We start from the raw sequence: 22,314 nt of genomic DNA on the forward strand, positions 1-22,314 counted from the left end.
TCTCTATCTCCTTATTAAAGGAATCGTTTGCTTTCTGTATTTGCTTATCTCTTTATCAAAATGATCTTTGCTGCCTATATTTGCTCTCTTATATCATCCTTTAATTCACAGAAAATTATGTACCTCCTCCACTCCTTCTGTCATTTCTCCTGCTGTTCTGACCATGGGTTCTAATAATGTAGCATCTTTGTTTGGGGCACATTCTTGCTTGGTTTTTCATGTTGTTCATGCTTCTTCCCTTCCAGCTCTGTGTTTTCAAGGTGTTACAATTTTTACCCTGTAGGCTTATAGTGTCCCCAAGGAGTTCCAATACCTTTCTTTTTTGTAAATTTATTTTTTTAATACATGGCAACAGTGGAATGCATTACAATCCTTATTATACATATAGAGCACAATTTCTCATATCTCTGTATATAAATAATGTTCACGCTAATTTATGCCATTAAACAAGTACTCTTTTTTGCATTACAATTCTTAATACACATATATACCACAATTTTTCATATCTCTATGAAAGGCATGTTGTCACCAAATTCAAATCTTCATACATGTATTTTGTATAATGATGTCTAGCATATTCCACCATCCTTGCTAATCGCCTCCCCACCCCTCTTCCCTATCTAGAATTAATCTAATCCTCCCATGCTCTCCCTTTCTACCCCAATGTGAGTCACCCCCTTATATCAGAGAAAATATTTGGCATTTGTTTTTTTGGGATTGGCTAATGTCACTTAGCATTATCTTTTCCAACGCCATCCATTTACCAGCAAATGCCATGATTTTATTCTTTTTTAGTGCTGAGTAATATTCTACTATATATAAATGCCAGTTTTTTAATCTATCCACTGAAGGATAGCAAGGTTGGCCCAGTTTAACTATTGTGAATTGTGCTGCTATAAACATTGATGTGGCTGTGTCCCTGTAATATGCTGTTTTTAAGTCCTTTGGGTATAGTCCAAGAAAAGAAATAGATGGGTCAAGTGGTGGTTCCATTCCCAGCTTTCCAGGGAATCTCCATACTGCTTTCCAAATTAGCTGCACCAATTTGCAGTCCCACCAGCAGTGTATGAGTGTTCTGTTTCCCCCACATTCTTGCCAACACTTGTTGTTGTGTGTCTCCATAATAGCTGCCATTCTGACTGGAGTGAGATGAATCTTAGAGTAGTTTTGATTTGCATTTCTCTAATTGCTAGAATGATGGGAATTTTTTCATATTTGTTGATTGATTTCATGTTCTCTTCTGAGAAGTGTCTGTTCATGTCCTTGGCCCATTTGTTGACTAGGTTTTTTTTTTTTTTTGTGCTTAGCTTGGTGAGTTCTTTATATACCCTCAAGATTAGTGTTTGATCTGATGTGTGAGGGGTAAAGTTTCACTCCTAGGATGTAGGCTTTCTGTTCACCTCACAAATTATTATTATTATTATTTTGCTGAGGAAAAACTTTTTAGTTTGAATCCATCCCATTTGTTGATTCTTGTGCTATAGGTTTCTTATTAAGGAAGTTGGGGCCTAACCCCACATGATGAAGATTAGAGTCTACTTTTTATTCTGTTAGCTGCATAGTCTCTGCTTTAATTCCTAGGTCCTTGATCCACTTTGAGTTTTGTGCATCTGAGTTTTATCTTATATTGTCTAATATAAGATAATTGTAGTTTTGTGGGTCAGTCTGTTTCCTCTATTCTGTACCATTGGTCTACCCTCCTGTTTTGGTTCCAGTACCATGCTGTGTTTTTTTTTTTTTTTTTACTATTGCTCTGTGTTATAGTTTAGGGTCTGGTATAGTGATGCCACCTGTTCTGCTCTTCCTGCTTAGAATTACTTTAGCTATTCTGGGTCTCTTATTTTTCCAGATGAATTTCATGATTGCTTTTTCTATTTCTATGAGCAATGTCATTGGGGTTTTTATTGGAATTACACTGAACCTGTATAGTTATTTTGTTAGTATGGTAATTTGGATAATTTTAATTCTGCTTCTCCAGGAGCAAGGTACATCTTTTCATCTTCTAAGGTCTTCTTTGATTTCTTGCTTTAGGGTTCTGTAGTTCTCATTGTATAGATCTTTCACCTCTTTTGTTAAGTTGATTCCCAAGTACTTTATCTATTTATCTATTTTTTTGAGGATCTTGTGAATGGGTAGTTTTCCTCATTTCCTTCTCAGAGGACTTGTCAGTGATATACAGAAATGCCTTTGATTTATGTGTGTTTATTTTATATCCTGCTACTTTGCTGAATTCATTTACTAGTTCTAGAAGTTTTCTGGTGTAGTTTTTTTGGGTCTTCTAGGGATAGAATCCAATTGTCAACCAATAGTGCTAGTTTAAGTTCTTCTTTTCCTATACTTTTCCTTTAATTTCTTTCATCTAATTGCTTTGGCCAGTGTCTCAAGAACTATATTGAATAGAAGTGGTGAGAGAGGGCATCCCTGTCTTGTTCAATATTTAGAGGGAATGCCTTCAGTTTTTCTCGATTGAGAATGATGTCGGCCTGAGGCTTAGTGTAGTGTAGACAGCCTTTAGAATGTTGAGAGATGTCCTTTATCCCTATTTTTTCTAGTGTTTTGAACATGAAGGGGTGCTGTATTTTGTCAAATGCTTTTCTGCATCTATTGGGATGATCATATGGTTCTTTAAGTCTATTGGTGTGATGAATTACATTTATTGATTTCTGTATTTTGAACCAACCTTGCATCCTGGGGATGAATCCCACTTGATCATGGTGCACGATATTTTTGATATCTTTTTGTATTTGATTTGCCAGAATTTTATTGAGGATTTTTGCATTTATATTCATTAGAGAGATTGGTCTGAAGTTTTCTTTCTTTGAAGTGTCTTTGCCTGGTTTTGGGATCAGGGTGATATTGGCCTCGTAGAATGAATTTGGAAGTACTCCCTCTTTTTCTATTGCCAGAAATAGGCTGAAGAGTATTGGTATTACTTCTTTAAAGGTCTAGTAAAACTTGGCTGCATATCCATCCAGTACTTGGCTTTTCTTGGTTGGGAATCTTCTGATGGCTTCTTCTATTTCCTCACTTGATATTGGTCTGTTTAAGTTGTGTTATATCTTCCTGACTCAATCTGGGCGGATCACATGACTTAAGGAATTTATTGATGCCTTCACTAACTTCTATTCTATCAGAGTATAAGCTATTCGAGTATACGGTTTCAAAATAATTTCTAATTATCCTTTGTATTTCTGTAGTGTCTGCTGTGATATTGCCTTTTTTATGACTTCTGGTAATTTGATTTCTCTGTCTCTTTGTTAGCATGGCTAAGGGTCTGTCAATTTTATTTTTTTTCAAAGAACCAACTTTTAGTTTTGTAAATTTTTTCAATTGTTTCTTTTGTTTCAATTTCATTGGTTTCAGCTGATTTTTTTTTCTTGTTTTCCTGCTGATTTTTTTTTTCTTTTTCTAGGGCTTTGAGATGTAATGAGGTCATTTATTTGTTGGCTCTTTCTATTAAGTTCTTTCTATTAAGGAATGAACTCCATGCAATGGATTTTCCTCTTAGTGCTGCTGTCATAGTGTCCCAGAGATTTCGATATGTTGTGTCTGTATTTTCATTTATAAGAATTTTTTAATCTCCTCCTTGATGTCTTCTGTAACCCATTGTTCATTCTGTAGCATTTTCGTCCTTATTGATTTCCAATTTCATTCCATTATGATATGATAAAATGCATGGTAGTATCTCTACTTCTTTGTATTTGCTAAGAGTTGCCCTGTGGCATAATATATGGTCTATTTTTGAGAAGAATCCATGTGCTACTGAGAAGAAAGTTTATCCACTTGATATTGGTTGATATAGTCTATAGATGTCAATTAAGTCTAAGTTATTGATTGTGTTATTGAGTTCTATAGTTTCTTTATTCAACTTTTGTTTGGAAGATCTGTCCAGTGGTGAGAGGTGTGTGAAAGTCACCCAAGATCATGTTGTGGTCAGTTTGACTCTTGAACTTGAGAAGAGTTTGTTTGAACATAGGTGCACCATTGTTTGGGGCATATATATTTGATTGTTATGTCTTGTTGGTGATGGTTCCCTTGAGCAGTATGTAATGTTCTTCTTTATCTCTTTTGATTAACTTTGACTTGAGTCTACTTTATTTGATATTAGTATGGAGACCTGCTTGCTTTCAAGATTCATGTAAGTGGAATGTTTTTCCCAACCTTTCACCTTTAGTCTGTCTTTTCCTATCAAATGAGTCTCCTGGAGGCAGCATATTGTTGGATTTTTTTTTTAATCCAGGCTGCTAGCCTATGTCTTTTGATTGGTGTGGTTAAGCCACTAACATTTAGGGTTGCTATTGAGACAGTTTGTATTTACAGCCATCTTTGTTTATTTTTGCTAGTTGAAGTGTTAATTATTGTTTAATTTTTAATTTGTACCTACATATAGGATCCAGCATTTTAATTGAACATGTGTATTGATCAAATCGGTGCAATTTCTACCTTCTAAAATATCATTTGGTTGTTTGAAACCTGCAAAATCTTGTTAGAATGTCCAGAGTCTAATAATTACTTATACAATTCAAACTATGGGCTATAAAACCCTCTTAACTGCTTTTCGGCACTCCTTGCCAACTGTCTCTTCTAACAGATACAAAAAGCTTTTCTCTTTTGTGGTTCTTTGTGATCAACTTTTTTAGCCTCAACATATGAGTGTAAACATACAGGATTTGTAAAATATGAAAAATCACTAGAAAAAGACAATCTCCCATGGTAAGTCCAGAAAAAAATATAAATTTAAAAATTGTAAAATATAATCCCAGTGCCTTGGGAGGCTAAGACAGGAGGATGGTGAGTTCAAATCCAGCAATAGCAAGGCCCTGAGCAACTTGGTGAGATGCTGTCTCTAAATAAAATATAAAATAGGAGTGGGGATGTGGCTCACTGGTTGAGTGCCCCTGAGTTTAATCCTTGGTACCCCCCAAAATATTTTAGGGTTCACATTTAATCACTAGGCCTTAGGTCTTTTTTGGTGAGATCTATATATAAATGGCATATGCCAATTCTTATTTGTATAATATTTGACTTATGTAAAATATTTTTTATAGTATAAGCTTAAATAGATCTATATTAGCATGTAAAAATAACTTAAAATTGTTTTAGGTGAGGCTGAATGCCTGCAATCCCATTGGCTCAGGAGTCAGAGGATTGGAATGCCAAAGCTCAGTAACTTAGCAAGATTTTCCTCCAATATAAAAAGTGGCTGGTGAGATAGTTTAATGACTAAGTGCCCTGGGTTCAATCTGTGGTATACAAAGGAAAGAAACAGGGTTTTAAAATTGCCTTGTCTCAACACCAACAAAATGAAAAACTGTATTTAAAATGAAAAACTGCATTGTATCACTTTTCTGTGACACACAGAATCTGCTTTAATTTGTTTTAAACATTTGAATCCTACACAATCCAAGTTTTCTAACACTCATTAAATGACATGTTTTAATCACGTGCATCTCAAGGCCATTGGATGAATTTAAGGTGTGACTGAGGAATCTGCAGTCATACCTACAGGAGTGTGCAGGTGCCATGAATTTGCAGTAATAGTCAAGAACTCATGGATGGATTGTTCATTGCCTTGAAACTGTTGGAAAATTGTTTTCTGATGGTAAATTTCAATAACTGTATCAGGAAAAATTTAGACCCTTTCCTGATAGTATGCTTCAAAGAAAGGGACACAATTTCATGCAATAATGAAGAGAACTAATCTTCATACAGGTAGTTCCAGGAGAAAGCAGTCTGCAGGATGACCAATCTCCAGTTTTGAACTACAATCATATCACTAAATAATGACCATCAAGTATATGATTAAAATTGTGTACATATATCATGTAAATAATGAGGAGAACTAATCTTCATACAGGTAGTGCCAGAAGAAAGCCCAGTCTGGTGATTCTACTAGCTCCAGTTTTGAACCACAATCATCACTAAATGATGTGCATCAAGTATGATTAAAATTGTGTAAATATATCATGGTAGTGTTGTGAAGAGATATCTATAGTAATGTGCCTGCTGAGTTTCATTGTTAAGAAGCATCCTGGAGAATGGGAATGATTCATAGATGACTGAAATCCTGAGCTATGTACCTTCCCAGCTGTGCACATTATGCCTGGCACAACATAGTCCAGGAGATCATGAGACATAACACAAGCTCTCTGATATCAGGGAGGTAATCTGAGAAACACCCCTCAAACAAGGGTCTATGGAGTGATGCTTCCAGCTTGGTCCAGGAATGCCCTATCGTACTGGGCACTCATGTCCTTTATGCACTGGAGAAATCAAGCTGCCTCCCAGCTTGATTGGGCATTCTGTGTGGAAGGATGTGTAAATCACAGGGAATCAAACAGATTTCCGACATTGATTACATTTGAAGAATTCACATATGGTAAGAGGAAGAAAAGGCCAAGTGAGGAGATGAGAAAAAACAGATCACACATGAAAAAGAAATTTTCAAAAAAAAAATCAGAAGTTTTGTTTGTTAGAGCTGATAGTAAAGACTCCCTCTAGTATCTGGATCCAGGAAGGAGTCATGTTAGATATGGTGCTGTCACTAAAGTCAGGGGAGGCTGTGTGATACATGCACCATCATCTGTGTTGCAACCATCTAGTGAGGACTGCTCAGGCAGTGGACACGAGCTGGTGGTCAGGACAGATGTAGAGAGAATTACAGGAGAAGGACACCCTGCTGCATGTTAGGGTTATTTGGATCCTCTGGGTGGGCACATTCTAGGGTGAAAGTGAGAGGAAGAAACATCTCTTCTCCCGTATGCACTGTGAGCACCATCCTGCTCATAGGGGTGACAGATCCTATTTCCTCAACCCTTATCAACTCAAGTGCACACTTACAGCTTGCGGTTGTCCTCATCACAGAGCTCAGCTTCACCACTACTGCCAACCCTCCCCATGTCCCCTTGGTATTCGGTAACATAAAAACAGACAAAAGGGAGATGGAGAATTGAGACTGGACTTGCTTCAAGCAAGTAGGATTGGGACTGATGTCAGCCTCGGCAGAAACCTCTGACCTGTGGCTCTTTGTGTGCTGGGAATCTATGAAGAGCACTAGGAAGAAATGACTGCCACCTCAGAGAGGGCAACACCATCACCCAGCACCTCTGCTTCAACACACACCCTCCAGTAACATGATGAGCAAACCCTAGGCAAGACATGACTGAATGAATGGCAGCTCTTTGTGAGAAGTAGAGGTGAGATCCGTGGGTTGCTTTTGTAAATTGTCAGGGTTTGAAAATACAGCTCAGGGTTCACACTTACATCTATGGTATTTATATTACTATTATTTTAAATATGTCCTGAGAAAGGCCACTAGAAGAGAAATTGTTCTTTAAAGTCAAGAAAGAAAGCCTCAGAAGTGCTTCTCTGTGGGGACGAGTGCATGGAGTACTGCATACAGGGCATAGGTTAAGGGTGTCTGCATGGCAGGCCACTCCCCATGCTAGGCGTGTGAGTGGCAAACTGCTTACCCCATCGGCACAGCTCTGGGCACGAGGCCATGTGTTGCAGTCCCACTCCTTGATTGTTCACTGCAAGGACTGTTAGCAGACATTGCATTGGTGGTTGCCTATATTTTGCTTAGGCACTGCCTGAGTACATATACATGGTAACTGCACAATAAAATCAGACCTGCTTCCTGCTTGGTGTCTGGAGGTCTTGATTAGAGACTCCACAGCCACACTCTCCTCTACTCTGTTCTGTGGACCTCCTCAGGGTACGAGAGAGCCCATGCACTTCTCTACAGACCCCAAGCTCTCATTAGGGGGAAACCAAAATGTTCCTACAGGAGGGTCTGTTTTCCTGACTGATATTGCGATGGAAGATGTTCCAGTTGTAGAAATAAGAAGATAGTTCTTAATCACCACCATTATCAACATGTGAAGGGTTAGTACAGGCATGATAATGAATCAAACATTTGTTCTTTCTAGAGGTAACTGGAAATTTGGACTAAATGGAAATATATAAAATGAAAACTAATATCCACAGACAGAAATTCCACATGGATGGGCTGAAGGATGTTGTAAAACTGAAGACAAAAGTCACAATAATTGCCAAAGCATGAGAACTCCAAAACCACATGAGAGGGAAACATAAAATAGGAAGAGTGCAAGTCGTTGAACAAGTATTTCAGTATACACACAGTTAGGCAAGACACATCAAGGGCGGAGGAAAAGTATCCCCTCAGGCAGCCCCTATCCTGGACCAGCCACATGAAAGTTTTGAGCCTCTGACATGGGCTCTGCCTTAATCCATGGCATGGCCCAATGATCATCAAGGTGCCACCTGAAATACTGTCCCTCATATACACTCGCCTCCTGGGAGGCTTCTGGAATGAGCATGGCAGAGGGTTGGTGAATACTCCTAACTTTGTGGAGCCAAGAAGAGCTCTCTTTGGAGAGGAGGAGAATTGCAGACCACACCTTTATTGTAATGTGGACCCCTAACTAGGCGCTGTTGAATCCAATCTCTTTGTGTAAGTTGCCCTGATTTTTAATAAAGAGGAAAATAATTTCATCTCTAATTGTGAGGATTAGGCCACAATACACTGAACAAGTGGGTTCCAATCAGTTAAGGAAGGCTCTCTTAGGAGCTAGGCATGGTGGCACATGCCTGTAATCTCAGCAGCTTGGAAGGCTGAGGAAGGAGGATGATGAGTTCAGAGCCAGCCTCAGTGAAAGAGATTTACTAAGCAGCTCAGTGAGATCCTATCTCTACATAAAATAGGGCGAGGGATGTGGCTCAGTGGTTGAGTGTCCCTGAGTTCAAACTTCATTGTCCCCCATAAAAAAAAAAAAGAATGGGGAGTGTTTCGGGCTTTGGATTTATAACAGCTTTCACGGAGGTTCTAAAATGTAGAACTAATATAGAGTAAGTGTTCTGGGCCAAGCTCTGGAGTGGATGTGCATGCATTTGAAATCAGACTTTTATATATTTTTATATATATAATAGATTTGATGTTGATCTACTGATGGAATATTTCCTACACAAGGCATGTATGTGCTTTAATTAAAGAGTCTGAAATTGTAGCTTCAGATTGTTTGAAATATATATCTACTTATTGAAAAATAACAGTCATCAGAAAATCATGCATGTCAAGCTAGATCATTTCATGACCCTTTAGAACATGTAGATCTATAAGGCAAGATAGTAAGAGAAACAATAAAAGTGAAACATTCAAGAAATTGGGATGCCATTTAAAAATCTGAGGTAAATATTAAGCCATAATCTGACATCCATAACAGGACCCCTACAGCACAAGAATTAAAAATCAAGAATCAATAAATGGGATAGATTCAACCTAAAAAGCTGCTTCTCGGCAAAAGAAACAATAATGTGAAGAGAGAACCTACAGATTTGTGTAAAATCTATACCACATATACCTCAGATAAAGCATTAATCTCTAAAGAACTCAAAACTTAATTGGTTTTTTGTTGTTGTTTGAATTAACAAATGGGCTAAGTAACTGAACAGACACTTCTCAGGAAGAAATATAATCCATTAACAAGTACATGAAAAAATGTTCAACACATCTAGCAATTAGGAAAATGTAAATCAAAATTACTTTAATTTTTTATCTCACTTTAGTCAGAATGGCAAAGATTAATACAGGCAACAATAAATGTTGGTGAGGATGTGGGGGAAAAGGAACACTCACACATTACTCATGGGACTGACTGCAAATTTGTGCAACCACCATGGAAAGCAGTATGGAGACTCCTTGCAAAACCAGAATGGAACCACCATTTGTCCCAGCTATCCCTGTCCTCGGACTATACCCAAAGGACTTAAAAACAGCATACAACAGGGACACAGCCACACCAAGGTTTATAGCAGCACAATTCACAACAGCTAAACCCTAGAACCAACCTAGGTTTCCTTCAACAGATGAATGGATAACAAAATGTGATTATATATATTCCCCCCACCAAGGGAATATTATTTAACCTTAAAGATGAATGAAACTATGGCATTTGGTGGTAAATGGATGGAGTTGGAGAATATCATGCTAAGTGAAATAAGCCAACACACACGCCAAATGTTTTCTCTGATAAGTGGATGCTAACTCACAATGAGGGGTGGGGAAGAATAGTTACTATAGAATAAGTAGAGAGGAGTGCAGGGAGGGGAGGGGATATGGGGATAGGAAGGATAGTAGAATGAAACAGACATTACATATAATATAATATATACATATATATGGATGTTAAACCACTCAACAACGGTGGGGGAGAGAATAGAAATTCACTAGATTAGACAAAGTTGGAATGAAGGGAAGAAAAGGGAAATAGAAATGACAGTAGAATGAATCAGAAACAACTTTTCTATGTTTACATACAAACACACCACCAGTGAAGGTTCACACCATGTACAGCTCAAGAATAGAATGCTAACTAAAATAAGTTTTACTCCATGTATGTGTAATATGTCAAAATTTGCTCTACTGTCATGTATACCTAAAAAGAATAAGAAATTTTAAAAATGATGACGGAAAATTTGTATACAGAGAAGTTTTGTGAGTTAAAAACTCTTCAATAAATGCTAATGTCATTAAGGTTAAATAAAAGTACCTTGAGCCCATACAAAATAACAAACATTGGTAAATAGAGTTGCCCAAGTCAGTCTGTGCAACTATCTATTATCACAAAATTTTTGGTTTGCAACTCTTTTCTATTTGTTTTACAAAGCAGCACAAGAACAATACTTACAAGTTTACTAGAAAGAAAACATTACATAGCAGTGTTATGAATACTATTAATAGTTCTGTGTGCACTCAAGAAAGCATTCTCAATTTCCTCCCGCATGCAATAAAAAATCATGCAGTTGAAAGATACACTAGTTACTGATTAGATAACACATACATGTGTTTGTGACATTCAGTATGTGGGCAGCTGCTCAACTTGGCAGGTCAGGTCCAATAGATAAGGACAACACTCTCTTCATACCAGACAGTGTTTCTTTGAGTAATACTTTTGCTTTCTCTTGCTTTCATAGTAACAGACACAGGCAACTGTATTGTCAGACTAGGAAAACCCCAACACTGAACCTATGTACTGGAAAGTCCCAAACAGCTTTTCAGGGTCCTGACTGGGAAGTCCTGGGCAGAGCATCATCTCCACAGGTGAGAGTCTGAATTATTGTTCTAACTTGTATTTAAAGTGGGGCTGAATAAATACAAGTTAGAAACGGCTTGCATCTCCTAGTGATCTCCTGAAGAACACTGTCAATAACAGGTAAGATCCCAAGGAGGGAGTGATAGCCTTGAGATGACCAAATAAATTGGGGTTCCAATGATTGAGCCACAGAGCCAGATGTATTGAGAAATCAGCAATATTTACCTGTTTCATAAAGGATATGCAGACTCATACAGGCACATGCAAAGGGAAGATCTTTAGTATTTTCCTTAGACCTCTAGTACTGAATCTTCCCTCTGGGCCTAATAATAGTTAACTCTCACATGTAAAATGAAGCCAGTTCTGTGTAAAATAACATGGCGTGGAGATAAGCATGAAACCTAGAGAGTTACCTCTTGGAATAAAGAATGGTGTGAATATTATTCTCCTAGAATTTATCATTTCAATATTTAATTTTTCCACATAAAGTTAAATGAAATGTTTTTGGATGGTGTTTTCTTGACCCAAAGACATGCAGAGAATATTGTGTTTTTACTTTTTGAACAGGACTTGTTTATTTCAATCAAAATTGTATTTCTCTCTCTGTGGTGTCATGGGCTCCTGGAGCTGTAAGATCTGAAGAGGGACAGGGTTAGTTTATAGTATCTTATAATTACTGGGTTGTAGAGGGGTCTGGGAGACCATGACACATGCTATCTATCGTATAATCCAATAAGTATAACAAACATTACATTGTAAGTAAGTAGAACGAAAACGGTCTACAAAAATCAAAATATATAATGAAATGAAAAATGTGGGGGCATAAATGCTCCTATAGTATGTCTTTTTATTTTTACAGTCATCATTTTACATGTATCTGGTTACACTTTTCTACTGGGTATCCAAGACTAAAGAGGTGGTCCTATATTGTGATGTATTTCCAACATTTGAGGTCAGTACAGTCTCCTCAGTGATGACTCTCATAGAATTCATGAGCAACTGCAAGGTTTCTTCAGTCCAAAAATCAGGATGGGCCTTTGGACCAGGATTTTCCCCAGGAAACAATGAGACTATTTCCCCCTTCTGTAACCCTCCTTTTTCTACCTGAATATGCACATTGGCTTCTACTCTCTTGGGTCTTTCTCATCTCCCTGATTGGGAGCTTGTATAACTCTTCAGTTTTGTAGATCCCTTAGGGAGTACTGCAACTCTACAAGGTGAAATGTTAAAGTTGTAATTCAAACTAGGGATATCTGGGCATTGTTTTAGTATTCCTAGGTCCTTCCTGTACCTTAATTTTTGCATAATTAGAAACAGAGTATATAATTACATAAATATTCCCCAAATAAAAGTTGATTAAACATATGAAATAATCCATGGAGACGATATAGAATTATTTACCCAATAGAATGTTTTGCTATATTTGATCCATTAGCAAAGTGAATATTGGGGGGTATGTGACCTAATAATGTCATTAAATGCATGACAAGGTTAACATTAAGAAAATCACTTTATTTAGTAACATATTTGCCTTACGGATGCAATTTAAGTAAAAATGCTCTGTAAAACGGGCATGGTGGTCCATGCCTGTGACCCTAGGGACGTGAGAAGCTTTGAAAGTTAAAAGCCAGGCTCCATACCTTGGTGAGGCCCTAAACAACTTAGCAAACCCTATCTCTAAATAAAAATGAAAAAAAATTTGTGGATGCAGTTTACTGATTAAGTGTCCCTAAGTTTAAGTACAAAAATAAAAACTAAAAATTTAAAATTTCATATAAACATTGAGACTTCTGTAATAATCAACATTGAGAATTGTTTTCTCCAGCTGTGAAAAATGAGACTCTTTAGTAATTGTTGATTTATAGTAAAATTATATCCTTTTAGGGATGCACTATTCTGTATTTGTATTTCCTTATTTCTACACTATCAGCTAAAGAGGTTAAGAAAATTTTCAGCAAATGTCAAAAGCAATTACCCATTTTCTACATTTAAATGATTTTTTCCCCCCTAGGTCCCAAATACTTCAAGGGATGGGCTATAGCTAAGAAATTTACTACAAATTTTTATACTTGTCAAAGTGTTTTTGTAAATATTTTGCTGTTATCTAAGGTACATACTTTGGACAAATGGTATTCCACATTTTCTCCAGGTATGAGGTAAGAAACTGAAAAATGTCTGAAATTTGAATACAGTCATGTACACATTCTTTGGGTTTCTATATGGTATAAATCCTCCAGTGTTGCAAAAAATTTTTCCACATGTCCTCTTACTTGTATGAATTCTGAGGTGTTGAGTAGGGTGTGAACAACTGTTGGAGACTCTGACACCTATTTTACACTTGTATAATTTCTGTGCTATCATCTCTCTGGTGTGAAATAGTGTTGAACTACTGTGAAATAAGGGTTGATTCATCGTTAAAGACACTGATGCAATGTTTTCCTTGTAAAACTTCTCTCCAGTATAAATTCTATAATGTTACTAAGATGTGATCTTCAATTTTAAAAGCTTTGCCATTCTTCACATTTATAGGACTTCTCTCTAGGATGGGTTTTCTGGTGTTGAGTAAGTGATGATTTTTGATAAAAATCCCTGCCACATTCTTCACATTTGTACGGCTTCTCACCAGTATGAATCCTCTTGTGGCAACTAAGACGTGAGATGGTATTAAAAGCTTTGCCACACTCTTCACATTTGTAGGGCTTCTCTCCAGTGTGGATTCGCTGGTGCTGATTAAGTGATGATGATTGATTAAAACGCTTGTCACACACTTTACATTTGTAGGGCTTCTCTCCAGTATGAATCCTCTTGTGGCAACTAAGATGTGAGATGGTATTAAAAGCTTTGCCACACTCTTCACATTTGTAGGGCTTCTCTCCAGTGTGGATTCGCTGGTGCCGAGTAAGTGATGTTTTTTGACTAAAAGTTTTGCCACACTCTTCACATTTGTAGGGCTTCTCTCCAGTATGAATCCTCTTGTGGCAACTAAGTTGTGAAAATTTATTAAAAGCTTTGCCACATTCTCTACATTTGTAGGGCTTCTCTCCAGTGTGGATTCGCTGGTGCTGAGTAAGTGGTGTTTTTTGACTAAAAGTTTTGCCACACTCTTCACATTTGTAGGGCTTCTCTCCAGTGTGGATTCGCTGGTGCTGAGTAAGTGATGTTTTTTGACTAAAAGTTTTGCCACACTCTTCACATTTGTAGGGCTTCTCTCCAGTATGAATCCTCTTGTGGCAACTAAGTTTTGAAAATTTATTAAAAGCTTTGCCACATTCTCTACATTTGTAAGGCTTCTCTCCAGTATGAATCCTTTTGTGATAATTATGCTGTGAGGCACTATTAAAAGCTTTGCCACACTCTTCACATTTGTAGGGCTTCTCTCCAGTGTGGATTCGCTGATGCTGAGTAAGTGATGATATGTGATTAAAACTCTTGTCACACACTTTACATTTGTAGGGCTTCTCTCCAGTATGAATCCTCTTGTGGTTATTAAGATGTGAGTTTGTTTTAAAACTTTTGCCACACTCTTCACATTTGTAGGGCTTTTCTCCAGTATGAATCCTCTTGTGATAATTATGGTGTGAGATGCTATTAAAAGCTCTGCCACATTCTGTACATTTGTAAGGCTTCTCTCCAGTATGAATCCTTTTGTGATAATTATGGTGTGAGATGCTATTAAAAGCTTTGCCACATACTTTACAGCTGTAGGGCTTCTCTCCAGTGTGAATTCGCTGGTGCCGAGTACGTGATGATATGCGATTAAAACTCTTGCCACACATTTTACATTTGTAGGGCTTCTCTCCAGTATGAATCCTGTTGTGGCAATAGAGATATAAGATGCTATTAAAAGCTTTGCCACACTCTTTACACTTGTAGGGCTTCTCTCCAGTGTGGATTCGCTGGTGATGAGCAAGTGATGATTTTTGACTGAAACTTTTGCCACACTCTTTACACTTGTAGGGCTTCTCTCCAGTATGAATCCTGTTGTGGCGATCAAGATGTGAGTTTGCGTTAAAACTTTTGCCACACACTTTACATTTGTAGGGTTTCTCTCCAATATGAATTCTCTGGTGATTTTTAAGGCTTGGTTTTTGACTGAAAGCTTTGCAAAATTGTTTACATATGTGGGGCATCTCTCCAGTGTATGTCCACTGGTAACAAATAAGATTGGAGCTTTTATTTGAAGTTTTTTCACATTCTTTACATGGCATATCTCCTGTATGAACACTGTGATGTTGAATGAAGTTCTTCAGTATGTTGCATTCTTCACATTGGCAGGTCTTCGCTGCAGAATAAATTTTTTGGTGTTGAGTAAAAGTTGAACAATCTTTTAAGGCTTTGCTATACTTTTTACATTTACATGTCTTCAGTATAAATCCCCTGAAGTTTAACCAGTTGTAACCTTTCACTAAAGGTTTTTCTGCTTTCTTTTAAATTTGTAGGTTTTATCACTGTCAAAGTATCTGCTGTGTTTAAAGAATATATGAAAGTATCGGCTTGCTCAACATCTTCTAAACTTATAGGGCTCGCCTTCTCTATAAATTCTCTTGTATTGAGCAAGCTCTGCACTGTCATTAAGAGCCCTTTCACATACCTTACACTTGCACATTTTGTCTTGACTATGAATATTTGGATGAGTAATAGCTTCTGAGCACTGAAGCAAGACTTTCCCACATTTTTCATTTTGGTAAATTTCCTTTAGAAAATGACTAGGAGTTTCTCTATATTTGTAATTTTTATCAGCAATGTAAATATCCTGGTAATTACTCAGGGTGGAGACATGGCTAATGGTGTTACTTTATAGCGCACTTTCCAGAAATCTGTATCAGAATTGTCATTGAGCAATAGAGGGGAAGTAGGAACCTTTCTACAATTCTTAATATTGTCTACTTGGGCACAAGGAGAAATAACTGTTTTGTTGCAGGAAAAGGGACATTTTGTAAAGAAACTCTCCAAAGTATAACTTAAGAAATTTGTCTTAAATATCTTCTCTGTGCGAATGTTTGACTGGAAGTTTAATTTAGTGCTACATTAATAATTGGCCAAGTTAAAAACTGATGCATGGACCAGATTTCTTTTCAAATTTTCCACATTTACTTTCAGAGGAAATATAGTCTTTAAAATGGCTGTGGTATATTCTTAAAGACATATAAAGCTCCTCAAAAGTAAGTGGAATAAATTGATTTTTTTTTTTCAGATATTAATTGTTCCTGGTGTCTTTTGACCATAAAATTTTTATCATAAATAGGAACTAGTAATTAGGTTTGTCCATTATAATATGATTTTTTAAACTTTACTCTCACCTATATTTTCCCATTGTTTTCTTAGTTGTAAATAGTGAAGGTCACTCTTTCCATATCTTCCCTCTCTCTCTTTTATTCCCTGCTCTGGTAAAATTTCTTGAGGATGATGAGAAGTCATGGCTGAAATAAATAGAAATAAACATCTTGTTTACTTACTGTACGGGGCTGAGCATATTTTGCAAACATAGGAAATTACAGCAATAAAGGAACATTAGCAGGGGAGTGGATTATTAAATCCAAGTCCATCGTTAGTGCAGAAATATATAAATCAAATAAAAATGTACTCAGGAAATTACTTTGAGAACTTTGCAAACCATCTTAATGTTCACAGTATCCAAGATGAGTACATTCCTATGTAGAGTAATATAGTAGTGGAAGATAAATTGTGTTTCACAGTCTTTCCTCCTTCACAATATATTTTAAAAATCTACCAACTTTCTTCTGTTTCATTAAAAAAAGAAAAATATGAAACATGCAAATATTTGGGGGCTGTTCAAAAAGGGATTCCTGCTTACCAACAGAAAAAGTTGATTTAGCCCTGTTTTTTTTTTTTTTAAGAAAAGTTATGAATTACTCAAAGGGAATAGTAAATTATCATTTAAAAGAAGTTTACTGAACTAAACCAACACACACAAAAATAAAGTTTAGTCAAGAATTGTTAATAGTAATAAGCAGAAAATGTGTGTTTAAAGTCTTTCTTTAGAAAATGTCTGAAAGAGTCAGGGGTGGTTGTACACAGCAACATAGGAGGTTGAGCCAGAGGATCCAAATTTCAAGGCCATTCAAAGTAAAAAATGCAAAGTGCTAAATCACCCTTAAGTTCTCTTTCTAGTACTAGTAAACACACTGCAGAAAACAAGAAAAATAAAACATCCAAGTAGCTCAATTATCTCCAAGTTGCAGGTTTTAATCCAAGTTTTAAAACTCAGACTATTGAGAGCATCCAAGAGAAAAAGACGGGTCACCTAGAAATGTGTAACTATATAATTGTGAAATCCTTAGTTGAAACTTCACAACACACAAAGGAATTCAGGGCTATTTTCTAGGGATGAAAGAATAAAATTTTCAACCAAGACATAATATTCACAGCTACTATCTTTCAAAAGAGAAGGAAAATGAAGACTTTAAATACATAAAAATGCACACACTACTCATCAACACTAGATCTGTTCTCCACAAAGTACAAAAGGTAATCCTTCATACTAAAATGTAAGTGTGTACAGCATCATAAGTCATATGAAATTCTAAACATTTCTTGGCACAAACAATTCTATTGTATTGTAATGATGGGTCTCAAAACATGTAATTTTGCAATAGAATTTGAAAGACAAAAGCATAAAAAGAAAACTGTTGATAGGCATATATACCTGTAACAATAATATAATTTTGAAAGGACACATAAATATATTCAGTTTGTAAATAAAGTGAAGTCAAGTTGGTACTCAAAGAAAGTATGAGTAGGAGATTCTTCATTTTTAGGGTTTTTTTGTTGGCAAATGGAAGATTACAAAATTCTGATCAAAACAAACCTTGGCTATCTGAATTAATTCTAAAAATTACAACTGTAGGTGTATTCCACAGGATACTCTAAGTCTAAGGACACACACATGCTGAAAGCAAAGGGATATAAGAATGACACATACAAAAGTGACTGAAGAAAACCTAGGCTGTCTAAATTATAGTACACAAAACATAGTTTAAGACAGTTACAGGACATAGAAGATGTTTTAAATTTTAAAAAACCTTTAAGAGGCAAAATAGAGAAAAGGAACCTTTCCCTAGGCTCTGAATTAAGAGTAAATACATTCACAATGAACATCCTACTTCCCGCACACACAGAAAGAAAACATTGAGAGAGTTGAATGAAAACCAAGAATCACTGTCATCCTAGGAGACATCAATCCCCACTTATTGAAAAGGGAAATGCAGTGAAGCAAAATGGTAATTGCAAAGCATAAGACTTTGAAAATATTTTGAAACTATTGTAGACTAATAGAATCCCTGTTCTTAATCACAAATGGGATATTATGCTGGATAGACAAATATTAATTAACCTTTGTTTTAATACATAAAATTTAAGTGATAGTTATTTTGTAACCAACATGGAATAAAAATTTGAAGTCAATAGGAATGTTCAAAAATCCCTAAATATGTGTCAGTTGATTGAACACTCTTGGGCATGCTGTTGTTAAAGAATTGAAAGATAACTTTAAGTAGTATAAACATCTTTTAATTTTATCTAGAGGCTCCAGGTAATATTCATCAAACTCCCGTTGTTAAATTTTCTTTCACAGAGAGAAAAATTAAATTGTATGAATATCCCCCAAAATGCAAATAAAATTAGTATTTTTTTTTAGCAGGAAAATATTCTTCTAAGAGTTACAGCATTCAATTGTAAATGCAGACATGGAGTCAGGTAGACAGACTTCTGAGTGTGGTAATAAGCCCTGACATCAATAGCAAATTAAAAACATTGAACACCAGTGTTGCACAATGTTATTCAACAGAGCCATCATGGGGGATGCAAACCAGTTATCCCTTGAAAAGAACAGATGAGCCAATTTACCATATTAAACTATAGAACTTTGAAGTGAAAGAATTTATTCTAACTATATATCTTACAAAATGTATGTACACCTGGTTAACTGAAATATGTCACAGAAAGAATACTGCAGAATTATATGAATATAACATCTCTAAACTAAAAAAGCAGCTTTCTGAAAAAAAGAGAATGGTTTTGTGATGGGGAGACAGAAATGAGCCCTTGCTTCCTAGGAAATGATTTTTTTTGAGATGTAAACTTTTTAGAGATACATTGCATAACAATTTGAATTAATGTTACCGAATATTTAAAATTTTGGAGACAGTAAGTTTTATTGTGTGGTTTTGGTTACAATGAAAGTTAAGATAAAGAGAACTGCAACATTTCTCAAAGCTACATTTAAAATAATGTGGTCTTTATGCTATAAATAAGAACAAACTCATCCACATACAAATGATGGGTATGCATGTAATCTCAGCTACTAGGAAGTCTGAGGCAGGAGAATTGCAAATTCAAGACATCCTCAATAACTTAGTGAGAACCTCTCTCCAACAATGAGTGAAAAGGAGCTTGGGGTGTAGTTCAGCATTAGAGTATCACTGCCATTAATCCCCATTACATTTACATATAGGAAACTTCAATTTGCATGTACATGGGCAGAATGAAAAGCCAATCAAGATAAAATACAAAAGTCAGACAAAAGAGGCTTAATATTTATACAAGCAGAAGCACATATAACATGATTGGCAATACAAACAAGAATCATGCATATCAGAGGGGAAGGAAGATGGCGGCGAGGGGAGTGCATTACCCCTGTGTGCTGCTTCACTGTGTGGGAGTATGACAAGTCAGGATGGCTAAAGGCTATCTTGTTAGGAATTTCCAGCAATAGTGGGGTGCGCCGGAACCTGGAGGAAGGATTTCCATCGCACGAGGATCGGCTACGGGGACTCAAACGCGAGAGGTTTGTCGCACAGAGGGTAAAACTGCTTATTCAGCAAATCGCCCCGCGGCTAGAGTCTGCAACGCGCGCTGGGATAGAGACACAGGGTTACAGTGCTGCAGTTTCTGCCAGCCGCGCAAGCACCGCACTCAGGGCTGAATTCTGGGTTCGAGACGGGGGAAGGAAGCAGTCCATCTCGGTTCTCCACACCGGTCAGACCACAGAGGAGGCCAGCAGCCACCATGTTGGTAAACTGACGTCACCATACCTGTTTTTGACTGACCGCAGCTCATTCAGCCATAGAACAGGTAATTTCGGGCTACAGTTCGCCTGCGGCTTGCAGACAGATTGCTAGGGTTCAGCGCCTGGGTGCTTCTTAAAATCTGATCTTATCGGAGTGAACACCGAGCGCGGGGCGGCCGAGTTCCGGCTCCCGGAACCGTCCCGGAACCGCCCTGGCTCAGGGCTGTGGAGTCTGCAGAGGCTGCTTCTTGGACCCTGCTACTATCAGAGCAAACACCAAGTACTAAGAAGCCGAATTCCAGCTCCCGGAACTGAGCCCGCGGGGACTGCTTCTTGGAGCTTACACCGAGCACGGAGCGGCCGAGTTCCGGCTCCCGGAACTTCCCTGGACTGGGGCTAGGAGCCCGCGGAAACTGCGTCTCGGTCCGGGTCCTGTGAGGGCCGGTCAGGACTCACCCGTTGCTTGGGTTGCCCAGCAAGGGGAACGAAATGCTGCCATTCGCATAGGATACCAACATGGCAGAGATCTGATGTCAGCAGAAAGCGGTGGAGGAGAGATCTTCATCAATACCAGTGGTGACATAAGCAGTTGGTCTCCTGGTAAGGGGGGTGAGGCTCAGTCACCCGAGTCTCCTCAATTTGTCCTCGAGCCAGAGGGAAGGAGCCGGGCCGCCGCCAGCCCCCGGAGCAGGCCCAGGGGCTCGCCAGCGTGGTGACCGCGTGACCCCAATTGGAGAAGGGGCGGAGCGGAGCCGCCACCCACACCCGCCAGGTGGGCAGACCCACTACCCAGTGGTACATGGGCGTGGTAGGAGGGGCAGGGCAGAGCCGCCCTTCGCGCTTGCAAGGTAAACAGACCTGTGACAGCCTGGCGGGTCAGGCCCAGTGGCCTGCCAGTGTGGTACACACGTCACCCCAACTCGAGTAGGGGCAGAGCAGATCCTTCTCCCATGCCCGGATCAGGCCCTGCCGGTGTGGTGGTCCCGTGACCCCAGTTGGAGTGGGGGCGGAGCGGAACCGCCACCCGTGCCCGCAGGGTGAGCAGACCAGTGATCAACCTGCAGATCAGGCCCAGGGGTCCGCAGGCGTGGTAGGAGGGGCAGGGCAGATCCGCCACCCGCGCCTTCAAGGTAGGCAGACCTACAACAGACCGGCGGATCAGGCCCAGGAGCCTGCCGGCGTGGTACAAACACCACCCTAATTGGAGTAGTGACAGAGCAGAGTCACCTCCCTTGCCAGGAACAGGCCCAGCGTCCTGCAGGCGGGGTAGTCACGACACCCCAATTGGAGTAGGGGCAGAGCAGAGCCTCCACCCGTGCCCGAAAGGTGGGCAGATCTGCGACCGACCAGCAGGACAGGCCCAGTGGCCTGCTGGTACGACAGACACGTCACTCCATTTGGAGTAGGGGCAGAGTAGAGCTGCCGCCCGCGCCTGCAGGGTAGGCAAACCTGCAACCGACCGGCGGATCAGGCCCGGTGGCCTGCCGGCGTGGTACACTCGTCACCCCAATTGGAGTAGGGGCAGAACAGAGCCGCCACCAGCTCCCAGAACAGGCCCAGTGACCTGCTGGCATGGTAGCCACGACACCCCAATTGGAATAAGGAGAGAGCAGAGCCGCCGCCCGCACCTGCAGGAAAGATACGCAAGCAGTATGAAAAGACAAGGAAAGAAAGGACCACAAGCAATGCAGGTCAACGCAACTTTAGAAGAGGTAACAGCTGCAGCAGATGGAATGTCAGATAAAGAATTCAGGATATACATGCTTCAGATGATCTGGAGTATCAAGGAAGACATTAAACAGCAAAATCAGACAATGAAAGATCACTTCGACAACGAATTACGCAAACAAATCCAGGAAGCAAAGGATCAACTATACAGGGAGATAGAGGTTATAAAAAACAAGCAATCAGAAATCCTAGAAATGCAGGAAGCAATAAACCAACTTAAAAACTCAATGGAGAATACTACCAGCAGAGTAGAACACTTAGAAGATAGAACATCAGACAATGAAGACAAAGTATTTCAACTGGAAAAGAACATAGACAGCTCAGCAAGACTGTTAAGAAACCATGAGCAGAACATCCAAGAAATATGGGATAACATTAAGAGACCAAACTTAAGAGTCATTGGGATACAGGAAGGTACAGAGCTCCAAACAAAAGGAATGAGCA

At 38.6% G+C, this 22,314-nt stretch overlaps 1 protein-coding gene across 1 annotated transcript in view; it reads right to left on the reverse strand.

Annotated features, from left to right (window-relative positions):
• Positions 1-1,723: 1,723 nt before the first annotated feature.
• Positions 1,724-22,314, reverse strand: part of LOC124108486 (zinc finger protein 708-like) — a 77,462-nt gene continuing 56,871 nt past the window's right edge. The window contains 3 exon segments of the mRNA XM_046466945.2: positions 1,724-13,656; positions 13,658-15,396; positions 16,415-16,534. Of these exon segments, the coding sequence (XP_046322901.1) occupies positions 13,582-13,656; positions 13,658-15,396; positions 16,415-16,534 (1,934 nt within the window). The 3' untranslated portion in view covers positions 1,724-13,581.

This window comes from Marmota monax, unplaced genomic scaffold (genome assembly GCF_021218885.2).
Source record: "Marmota monax isolate L192 unplaced genomic scaffold, Marmota_monax_Labrador192_F-V1.1 WCK01_AAM20220418_F8-fsc00249, whole genome shotgun sequence".
NCBI lineage: Eukaryota > Metazoa > Chordata > Mammalia > Rodentia > Sciuridae > Marmota > Marmota monax.